We start from the raw sequence: 12,698 nt of genomic DNA, 5'->3' as shown, positions 1-12,698 counted from the left end.
GCTCGTTGTGTATTATAAACTAGTGTCATATAGCGCGATATCATGCTATATTAATTAAGTATTATTTGATTTAAATTTTTTATCAATGGAATTTGGACTTTACTGAAAAGAAAAATTAGCAATTTTTTCTCTCTCTAAGGTTCATAATTATATTAAATATAAGATTATTATTATATGAATTACAAAACATTGTAAATATTTCTTATAATATAAAATTCGGTATGTGTAATAGTGGATTTCATCGCAATTGTTATGGATACTATGTACTATTTTTCCAATTATTATTATTTAATAATACTATATAAAGATAATATATTTACATTATAATATAAAGACGAAGTAGTCATCTGAATGGTAAATATAATGCAAGTCTGAATATCTAGTAGTTCAAGTATTAACATTAAAGTATTCATCACTTACAACTGTAGCGGGTTTGATTTGTATCAGTATTTTCGCGTACATCCCTAGAAATTTATACCAATTAAATTGTAGTAGAACGTCGATTATCCGAACACCGATTAACCGCCATTTATTCGAATCGGTCCTAAGCGTAATATAAAAAATAAAAAAAAAGAATTTTTGTTTAGTTTTGCTATAACAAGTAGGAAATCGCTTAAGTCCAGATATATTTCAACTGTTATGGTTGTAGAACTTTGTAAAACTTAATAAACTTTATGGTATGTGTGGCAGTTCGTTCGATTATCCGAATTTTTTGATTATTCGAATCGACTCCAGTCCCATCCCAATTAATTTGGATAATCGGCGTTCTACTGTAGTTTAGACACTTGATATGAAAGGACAGAATTATAATCAATATAAAAATAGACGTCCCTACTATTCCTAACCAAAAAAAAAAATATATATAATATATATATATATAATTCGTATTCCCTCTTATCGCTCAATGGAAGCTTGGCTGTGGATGGCTAGCGTTTTACTATTTCTTAGATTTCTTTACTTTTCAACAGCCTTCGGGAACTCGTTTGCTTTTACCCCATTTGCTCCCGCAAACATTCTTATTCACCTTAAAGGGGGTTATTTCGACGAACGATAAAATAATGATAATATAATTTATAATTTCGCGTGCATTTTGTTGAACAATGATTGCGGGTTCGAACCATGGCAAGCATCACTGAATTTTCATGTTCATGTCAATTTCAATTAATATTGCCACATGGAATAAACTCCAAGCCTTCTCCTCAAAAGGGAGATGAGACTTTAGCTTAGCAGTGGGATAGACCTTTTACAGCTTCACTCTTATGTGTGAGGGGTCAAGTACCTTATAATTTCTACCTTATAAATTCTGTACGTCTAATAGCAAATAATTTCATGATATTTAGTTGAGTAGTTAAGACGTGAATGAGTAATATACGAACGTCACTTCTGCCATTATAACATTATTCAGGATTAACTGTAATAAAATTGCAACAGCTTCGTCGGTCTAGAAGCTTAATTCATACAGATCCCGAGGTTCTGAATTCGAACCGCAAGTCGGACTTATAAAATTCTCTTGCGTTTTTCAATCGAAAATTTCTCAGTAAGACTGAAATCAGGAAGTTGTAAGTGTGTACAGTGCTGTACCTTGGAAAGTACGTAAAGCCGTTGATCCTGCGCCTGAACTCCTTCCCAACGGAATACAGAGTGCTGTGATATAATATAATATGTCCGACAGTTGGTTGGTCTCACACGAGATTATCCACCGTGACTAATATCAGACGAACGACAATATCAAACTAGTGCATATTTAACAACAATTGCATTATATGGAAATAAAAAAGAGGCCGTATACACAATGTTCTTTATTCAAATATGCTCTAATAGAAAGCTTTCAATACATCAGGTACATCAGTATTGAATTATAGTATATAGTAGATTCTACCGAAAAGCACCGAATAGAAACTCAGTAGTTCAGTTAAATTTGTTTGAGACCATCTCCATGGTACCATATTTTGAGATACCACCGAAGTGATAAATTCCAACCAGTTGGTAAATTCTGGTATACAATACTGTTGCAAGATCTGATCACTAACAATTGAAGTTAAATATATATTTTCTAAAAAATTTTTTTTTCTTTGATAATTTTAAATATCGTTATATTATCGTCATATCGTTATAATCCCGTTTATCCGAATACGTCACCGGGAAAGTAAATAAGCGATTTTCAGTTTTGTTTTCTTCTTGTTGCTGTTTTCTCGTTTCTCTTTTATACTTACAATCGATTGACATTCTGTTAAAAAAAAAACTTCCTTTATTTTGAATCTGTACTACTTATTTTTCTTCTTCATCACTTCTAGCGACGTAGTCGAGTATTTTTGTATGAACCGTTGGTTAATTACCATTAAGTTTTTGAATCGTTTTCGTCGTTTAAACAATATTTTTCTAACACATAATACTAAATTTTGTATATTATTCAATTTATTCTTGAAAAACAGATGATGGTAAGTGATTACCATCATTTTATTGACCATTCCTAAGCCTGCTATTGGCTTACTTACCATTACAATGTAAACATAATTATATAAATATATACTGCCCTTAAGGGCGTCAAATATGCTATTAAAATAGTGACAGTCCTAGATTCAACCGAGACTAGATTTGACGATACATAGCTGAAATGGCTATTTTATCATTGAATACTAGAATCATAACCAAAGATCGCTGGTTCAATCCAGCACTGGATTGGATGCGACTGGATTGTCAAAAAATTGTGAGAAAATTAGAACAACGTGTAACCAATTACTTGGATTGGAACAGCGTGGTGGTAGAAGCCACTACCCAACAGTGGGACATTTACGACTTCTCCCGCTTATTCAAAAGCTTTTTTTTTATGGTATCCGTTGGCGGACGAGCAAATGGGCCACCTGATGTTAGGTGGTCACCACCGCCCATATACAATGGTGTTGTAAGAAATACAACCATTTCTTACATCACCAATGCACCATCAACTTCTTCCCTTGTGTCTGCAGAGTTACACTGGACCACTCACCCTTCAAACCGTAAAACAACAATACTGAGTACTGCCGTTTGGTAGAATATCTGATGAGTGGGTGGTACCTACCCAGACGGGCTTGCACAAAGCCCCTACCCAGACGGGTACCACTAAGTATAGATTAAATACCTACGCGTTAATTGAGTTACAGACGTTTTTTTATTATTAATTACACTCAAGAAACATCTAATTTAAACCATTTAACAGAAATAGCAAACGTGCCTGCATAATCTCTCTAGTTTTATTTCCTCTAGAAAATAAAACAGCTCCGTTACCAACCTAGGTTTTGTAATTAGGAATACAATTAAACTCAGTGTTCAACTTCGATTCGAGCTCACTACTTACCTACTTATCAGGCAACCGCAAATGACTTGATTGTGCTTAGTAACACACAGGGAAATTTGAACTTTGTAACCATTTCAATAGAATTCATAATCCAATGTATAAATATTACGTTAAGGTGGAAATACTTATAGCTCTTAACGGCTTAAACTTACGAGCCATAATGAAGGGTGGACGCAATTTTCTAAAGGAGGGACATTAGTCGCGAAAATTTAAATACGATGAAAATTTATTTTAAATTATTTTTTTTGTTGCTCATTGTAATTTTATAGGAGTCATATTAACTAATGCTTAATCGTAAATGGATCTGGTTATTAATTAGAGCTATAAAGGACCGCTATTGATGAATATTATTGTATAATGGAAATGAAATGAGGGATATGCCATTAATGGTTAAGGAGGAGAATTATTTATATAATGTATGTATATATTATGAGTATTAGGTTGTTACCACTTAGGTATATATAATTGATGATAATACTGATTCATACTGTAAATTCAAACCATTTGTATAAAATATATTAATAAAAAAAACATACTTTTCAGTACAAGATTATATAGATGATAAAAAAGCGTAGAGCTAATACTCGCTGACTTCCAGGTTTGTATTTTAAATGTTTGGAAAAGAGTAACTACCGAGTTTTTTGTCGGTTCTTCTCGGTAGAATCTACATTCCGAATCGGTGGTAGTTTCAGTTAATATAGTTTTTGTAAAATGTCTATTCAAAAGTGATTGTAGATGCTTACTTGAATGATATATATTTTGATTTTGATGATTTTGTCCTGACCGATCTCGGTTTGACTGCCAATCTTTTGGGAGACCGATCAACTGCCCAAGACATATTATAGTGCACAAGTCTGTGTTCAAACACAGGTGCCTTCTCATAATGCAGCAAATTCGGCAGGAACGGAAAGAGTTCAGGGACAGAACCAACAGCTCTACGTATACACTAACAACTAGACTCTTACTGACAGTTACTGAGAATTACGGAAAACCCAATTACTTTTTATTGGCCTGATCTTGGGTAAGCTCAGGATCTTTGGCCTTCAATCATTCCACTATAACAACAAGGCATAATTAAATAAACTATATATATTTTACGTGTGTATTTATTTTATTTACATCGTACACCACGAAAATACAGTAAAACGTTTAAAAGTAATAACTCGTTCTGTGAAGAAATAGTCTTTTGGCTAATTAGCTGTTACGTATTTTTATTAAAACCAATATAAATGAGAACATTTTTTGCCTATTGATTTGGCACCGTAAGAAATTTTAACCATTAATTACATCTACTACTTGGTGGTAGGGCTTAGTGCAAGCCCGTCTGGGTAGGTACCACCCAATCATCAGATATTCTACCGCCAAATAGCAATACTGAGTATTGTTGTGTTCCGATTTGAATGAGTGAGCCAGTAACTACAGGCATAAGGGACGTAACATCTTAGTTCCCGAGGTGGCGCATTGGTGATGTAAGGAATGGTTATTATTTCTTACAACGCTATTGTCTATGGGCGGTAGTGACCACTTACCATCATGTGGCCTATTTGCTCGTTCGCCTACCGACATCATAAAAAAAAAATATACATCACTAATAGTACTAAGGATTCATTTTTGGCGGTATAATATAGTATGATGAGTTTACCCACACTATGTTATTAATTCTTAATCTTCTGTAACATTATTTTCTAGGTCAATAAATGCTGCTTTGAATGTATAGCATAGATGTAGATAGTTGATTATACATAAGTTATTATCTAATTAACAAAATAAATATATATAAATACTGATTGACGTACGACGAACAGTATAATTAGTGGGATGAAATTTCCTACAAGATATTATTGTGAAACGTAACCTACGTTAAGAAAATATTTTTTTTAATTAACCTTCTAAGGACGTTAAATGGGAATGAAACTTTATCATAAAAGCGTGAAAATTTTAATGAAAGTTTGTTTGGAAGTTCATTTTTGATAGTTAGAAATATATAAATAGGTGTTTAGGCTTATGATTATGCGTTTAAAAAAATCATCATGTCAGTGGATTCAATTGAATCTTAGGGGGATGAAAATTTATTTTGTAGTTCGCCATTTTCAATGTTTGAAATATGAACATTTTCGTTTTGTATTCATTAGTAAAATACAATCGAATGGCTTTGAAAACTCACCCCTTAAGAGGGTGAAATTGTGGATGAAAAATTTTATGGAGGATGAAAGAGTGTAAACAACACATGTTAAAAAACTCCAATAATTAGAATATTCTATTTCAAAATTCCGATCGGATGTCTGGATACACGGCTAGTAAATTAAGTACTCAATATTAAATTCCCTATGGTACTAAATCATACATAAGGATATTTACCATGTTTTTTTATTTTTATTTGGTGGAGTTTAAAATACTGTTTGTAATAAAAATAGCCATGTTATTTTAAAATCTTATATACATAAGGATGTATTGATATTATATAATGTCATTGATATATGTAAAGGATAGCTTGTCCAAATAGGATTGAATACTAAACGTGATCTCAGATACACGAAGGGGATGATGATGTAGAGTGTACGACGAGCAATGTACATCGTAAAACTAAAATAAAACTATTATACTGTACTATAAAAAATATTGAACAATGACGTCAAATTTCAAGGTTGAGTTGTTCATACGCTTTCAAACGTTATTTGTTTACAAAAAAAGTTAGTGATACACTGCTGGGTAAAAAGCTTTTTTTATATCGAAGAGGGATTTTAGAGGTTATCGCATCTCGCTGTTCCAATGCAGACTGGATAAACATGTTGCAGAATTTCATCCAACACGTGTAGGTTACCTCACGATGTTTTCTATCACCGAGCACGGGTCAAATTATAAGCAACAGGTACAAGGGACAGAACATCGTGGTTCCCAAAGTTGGTGTGTTGGCGAAGTAAGGATTTCCTAAATTTAAATTCCTCACAGCGCTATATAATGTCTATGTGCGGTGGTGACCACTTAACAACAGGCGGTCCATTTGCCGGTCTTATTAATTAAAAAAAAACACAAATCAAGCACATGAAAACACATGGTACTCCTCCGGGTTTGAATCAACGACCTTCGGATAAGATCCAGGTGTTCTAACCACTGAACCGAGATGGCTTTCTTTTGACATTACATCATATTTCGTGACATGTAACATCTCCCCGTGTTTCCTAATACAATATGAATTATTAACATACAGCAGCTCCCATTCGTCACATAATAACACTGTTTTCAGTATTCAATTGTATTTTTTCATCGTAACGCCAGTACAGGGTGTGCAAAATTATTCATGAGATCGTGTTTAATATTTATTTATTTTAACCCTATTTCGAATTTACGTTGGATTTGTTTTATAGTTTTCGGGGATTTCGTGGGAAAAAATACGGGTAAATGCGACCACAGACTAAAATATACACGTGTGTTTCGAATGAATTTATACGGTGACTTTCGAAGGGTCCACATACTTTTGTATACTACCAAATACGATACATAGGCGAAGATGGATTCATTTATAAAAGCAATACAAGGAACACCGAAGAACTACGCTTGGGGATAGGATTTTGTGCTAGCCTATCTAGTTATGTACCACCCACTGATCAGACTTTCTATCGCAAACAGCAATAAGCACTAATAATAAACTATTTGTTGTGTTCCGGTTTGAAGGTTGAAGAATGAGCCAGTGTAACTATAGGGAAAGGAACATAACATCTTAGTTCCCAAGGTCGGTGACACATTGATCATGTAAGGAGTGGATAAAGTTTACAGTGCCATTGTCTATGAGTGGTGGTGACCACTTACCATCAGACCTATTTGCTCGTCCGCCTACCTATATCACATCAAAATTACCTCTCCTCTTGAGGAAAAGGCTTGTAGTATATTCTACCATGCAGCTTCTTCTCGCTGAAGACGGCTTTCCGAAACTGTGATATTGTTTAAATATCGGCGATTCAAAAATGTTTCATTGTGATTGATTTTATTTGGTTTGATTTACAAATAGATTATAGTTCTTTCAATACGATATAAACTATACCTTTATATGTGTATTAGTGTGAGTGTCAATCGTGGTTACAAGGTCTTCGTGTGCGTAAAATGACTAATTTAATAATAAAAAAACAAATTTAGAGTATATTTGTTAATGAACGTTAAATTGTATGTTCTTGGATAGATCTATAAGCGGCTTAGCTCCGACTGAATATGGTGATATACATTGAATAATTACATTATATATTAGTACATAGACATACATACCTATTTACATACTGCTGGATAACTCCTTTAAAACTATGTTTGTGTGTACACGTGTTGTAGATTTTTAACAGTAATGTGCAGCCTCAAGATCTTCCTTCACCGCTGCTTATATATTTATATATTTTATTCAAGTAGGATTTTATAAGAGCTATGAACAACACTTAATTATTACCTAAATAGCGCAATGGTTTACGAGACGCCGCAGCGATGTAAAAAGTCGCAGGATCGATACTGACCCCTTGGACTATCGTTGTCCCCACTCCTGACACAAGTGATAAGCTTAATAATAGGGATAAATAGAATTTTTATAAATTCCTTAATTAATTTTGCATTACTAATAGAATTAAAAAAAAAAAAATAGTTACTGCACAAATTCTGAATGGTGGCAAGATTGCTAGCAGCATATCCCTGATAATCTGGGAAATAATCGAACCAGCTCTCCTGCCACCAGAGGAGGCTATAGGGATAATATACTTTTAATGAAGATTTTAGCGCTATTATTCCTAGACTATATTTTTAAGTTTAATATATAGGTAAACATAAATTAAATCTATCGATCATCGGCATATTTCAGCCAATAGCAAAATCTTACCGAATTATACACCCAATCCTTCGTGAATCACTCCTTTGATGAAAACTGCATGAAAACTATTCAAAGAGAGAAATCATAGTCTAACTTAACATTTTTAAGTAAGATCATTAAACGATAACTAACTTTAAAGCCGCTTTAAGAAATTATATTCTTATATAAATTTAAATTAAAGCGCCTTCATGTAAGGAAATTATTATTACATGAACGCATTATTTCCTGCACGTAAAACACACTTCAAATGAGATTTTTTCGAAATCACAACGAGTTTCAAAACAGCTTTATTTTGGTAATGATTATCAATATTCCAAAAAAAAAACCCTAAATATCAAACTGCTGGTCTTTTATATAGCTCTTTAACAGAGACGGGTTATATCACCGTGGTGCTTATACAGACGGGGGACATGTGTAGCTGAATTTCTTTGGTCTGTGGAACATCAAAAAATATCTCCTTTGATTATCCAGAGGTTCTCAATTTCACTGACTTGTCTGATCGATCTGGACTCCTCAAATTTTACTTTCAATTGAAAATCTATATAGATTTTGTAAACCTCCAATCATTCTGTTTTTCTATACAGCTTATTCATTTGATTACTGGAATAGGGTCGGGCCGACTCGCCTTCCTATAATACAATAGCTGACGTAAATAAAAGTTCTGAAAGCTAGTGTAAGTACAAAAGAGAAATTCTATTGAAAAACATTACAAATATGGAACCATTTTCAAAGAACTATAGCGTTCTATTTTCAAAATAATTGATACTTGAATTTAATTAGTATTCCCCGCGCCGAATGTACAGGAAATGCTAATTGATTCTCAAGATTGTCACAGTCTCGACTTTTCAGTTCTCAAAACAAGACTAGGATTATTTATAGAGTTTTTATTTACAATTTGATTATTATTATTTTTTGTCCTTACGTTTGTTAATAGTGTTACTATTATATGAACTCTTAATATTTATACCACTAGCAGATGAATATCAGCTTATCGATACACTCTCTATCGAAGCAAAGCTTCGTATTTGTTAATATTAATAAAACATTGTTATTAACAAAGAAATTTATAAAAAAAAATGTGATTATGCAAACTATAATTGATAAATTACTTGAATAACCATTTATTGCAGGGTAAACTTCACAAATTTTAAAAAATAAAATAAGGTATTTTTGTATATACAATCTAGAGTCTGACTGTTATCCCGCTTGAGCTGGAGGAAACTGATGATACAGCTTGAGGTTGAGCGCGCTTGCCTAGAATATGCCTATTCACTACAGACTTGAAGGTATCCATATTATAGGTGGTTGGGAATATGAATATTCCAGACCGAGCGGTGCGTATCAGAAACGAGGAAGTAAATCGTTACGAACGTGTTTTAAGGGAGGAACTAAATTAAGCAATTCCTGAGCACACTCTACAAAGTATATCCTGTAGAATACCGACAGTCAAACAACCTTAGGCAAACGTCCACTTAATCATAGTTAGAAATATACAACATCCCTTACATTGCCGATGTGCCACCGTCCTTGGGAAGTGTAGCATAATTATGTATTTTCATAAATATAAAAAATATAAAAATTACAAAAAAATATGTTATTATAAAAAAATAGATAATTTGTAAAAATAAATAAAGATAAAAAAAAAATATTGTAAAATAATACACATATTTATTTGTATGTAAAGCGGTCACGCAAACATATTTATTAGTAGTAAATAAATAGATCGGCCGCTGCCCGGTCCCATTGTCTCGAACGGTACGTCACAAAGGGGCGGCGCTTGCGCCGCGCCGATGGACGATGCACCGGCCGATCGGGCAGTCAGCTGTACGCTTACACGCTATTAGCTCAATTCGAAATTCTAAGTAAATTGTATCCGCCGCGTCCTATTTTTATAATTTATAATTTGTAACTGTCTCTGTGTAATTCTGTGCCTCTTCTAAACTTATTCTTCTTCTTCTGACTTTTAGTGTGTGTGTGTGCTCGTGACTTTCAATAAACTGTCTTTTCTATCTATAAACTCTTTCTCTTCAACTTTTACTCGCTCAACACTCCTTCTTAATTGTACATATCACTACACTGGTGACCCCGAAGAACACAAGCAAGATGAGCGAGCCTAAAGCACGCATCGAAATGGCACCGAACGTTCCGGAACATGCGGGTGAGACCACGCGTGAATCATTTCGGGTTGGTGTAAGAATCCCACCATTTTACGCCGAGAAACCAGCTCTTTGGTTCTCCCAGATGGAAGCACAGTTTGCTCTGTCAAATATAAAAACTGACGAGACCAAGTTTTATTATGTAACGGGGAATTTGGACCCTCAATATGCTTGCGAGGTGGAGGACATAATCACCTACCCCCCAACTACTAATAAATACGAAAAGCTAAAAAGCGAGTTGATAAAAAGATTATCTGCTTCCAAAGAGAAGAAATTAAAGCAGCTCCTCATGCACGAGGAATTAGGAGACAGAAAACCGTCACAGTTCTACAGGCATCTTACGAACTTAGCTGGACCTGGAGTACCAGAAGACTTCCTGCGCACTATATGGGCAAGTCGACTCCCACATAATATGCAGGCAATTATTGCCTCGCAATCGAAAAGCACGATCGACGATCTGGCGGAATTAGCTGACCGAATTAGCGACGTGGTTGGACCTCAAATGGCCTCAACATCAGCCGTCACGAGTAATAGCAGTGAAAATACCGAAATTGCAGCCCTGGCTAAACAAGTCGCTAGTTTAACCGAAAAAATAGAAAGGATGTCGAGAGAGCGCGGACGGTCTAGATACCGGAACCGCAGTCGTCATCGCTCGAGTTCTACGCGATCAAAATCTTCATCACACTGCTGGTACCATCAACATTTCGGCGAACGTGCTAAAAAGTGTATACCGCCATGTGACTACCGAGCGTCGGGAAACGCAAAGGGCGATCAGTAATGGCGGCCAGTGATTGCCCGAGTACCGGCCGCTTATTCGTGACTGATTGCAGAACCAAAAACCAATTTTTAGTGGACACCGGCAGCGATTTATGCGTTTTCCCCCGATCAGCCTTATCAGGACGACGTGAGAAAACGAAGTTCGAGTTAAGTGCGGCAAACGGTACACAAATTTATACTTACGGTTTTATTAATTTAAATTTAAACTTAGGGTTACGCCGTGACTTTACTTGGAGATTTATTATTGCGGATGTTACGAAGGCGATAATAGGCGTGGATTTTTTGTCTTATTACAATTTAATTGTTGATTGCAGAAACCAGCGTCTTATCGACAACACAACTACGCTTACGTCCCCGGCTTCGTCTGCCCATTCAGCAGACGTAATATCATCGGTAAAGGTAATCTCTGGTAATTCTGCATACCACGACATACTACGACAGTACCCCGATATTACTCGCCCACCTGGCATACACCGTACACACTCACACAATACGATGCACTTCATTAAAACAACACCTGGACCACCAGTATTTTGTACACCTCGCCGGCTAGCACCAGACAAGCTTAAAATTGCGAAGGCTGAATTTGAAACCATGCTGCAAAGTGGTATCTGTCGTCCTTCCGAATCACCATGGGCATCGCCTTTACACCTAGCGCCAAAGAAAAATGACGGCTGGCGACCTTGTGGCGACTATAGGATGCTCAACGCTCGCACGATTCCAGACAGGTATCCCATCCGTCACATACAGGACTTCACTCACAGCCTCTCCGGCTGTACTGTATTCTCCACCATAGATCTGGAAAAGGCGTACAACCAAATCAGGGTGAATCCCGAGGATATTCCGAAGACCGCTATTACAACGCCGTTCGGACTTTATGAATTTCCATACATGACGTTTGGACTTCGTAACGCCGGACAGACGTTTCAGCGTTTTGTCGACGAAATGCTCAGAGGTCTTGACTTCACATATGCTTTCCTGGACGATTTCCTCGTATTTTCAAAAGACCAACAGACCCACGAGATGCACCTCCACCAGCTCTTCACCAGACTCCGAGAATACGGTATGGTTATAAACAGCTCTAAGTGTATCTTCGGTGTATCCGAGGTCACGTTCTTAGGTCATCGCATCACAGCTCAGGGAACAACACCACTGCCGTCTAAGGTAGATGCCATTAAGGAATTTCCCATTCCAACGACGGTAAGACAATTACGTCGTTTCTTAGGCATGGTGAATTTTTACCGTAGGTTTATTCCCGGCGCAGCGACTTACCAGGCACCTTTAAACGAACTACTATCTGGTTCTGTCAAAGGTTCCAGTCCAGTCAACTTGACAGCACGGGAAGTTGAGGCTTTTGAAAGCTGCAAAAACAGCCTTTGTCAAGCTGCCATGTTAGCACATCCAGACTGCGACGCAAAGCTGGCCCTGGTCACTGATGCATCGGATAGAGCTGTTGGCGCGGTCGTTCAGCAGCTGAAGGAGGGGGCATGGCAGCCTCTTGCATTCTTCTCTCGTAAGTTAAGCCCAGCTCAGATCAAATATTCGCCTTACGATCGTGAACTGCTTGCCATCTACGAGAGCATCAAATATT

At 36.0% G+C, this 12,698-nt stretch overlaps 1 protein-coding gene across 1 annotated transcript; it reads left to right on the top strand.

The window, feature by feature from the left end:
* Window positions 1-10,277: 10,277 nt before the first annotated feature.
* On the top strand, window positions 10,278-11,108 carry LOC125073874. The gene has a single exon (XM_047684957.1). It carries the CDS (start codon window positions 10,278-10,280, stop codon window positions 11,106-11,108), a length of 831 nt encoding a protein of 276 aa, XP_047540913.1.
* Window positions 11,109-12,698: the final 1,590 nt, after the last annotated feature.

Source organism: Vanessa atalanta, chromosome 26 (assembly GCF_905147765.1).
Source record: "Vanessa atalanta chromosome 26, ilVanAtal1.2, whole genome shotgun sequence".
NCBI lineage: Eukaryota > Metazoa > Arthropoda > Insecta > Lepidoptera > Nymphalidae > Vanessa > Vanessa atalanta.
This window is presented reverse-complemented; position numbering and strand designations above follow the sequence as displayed.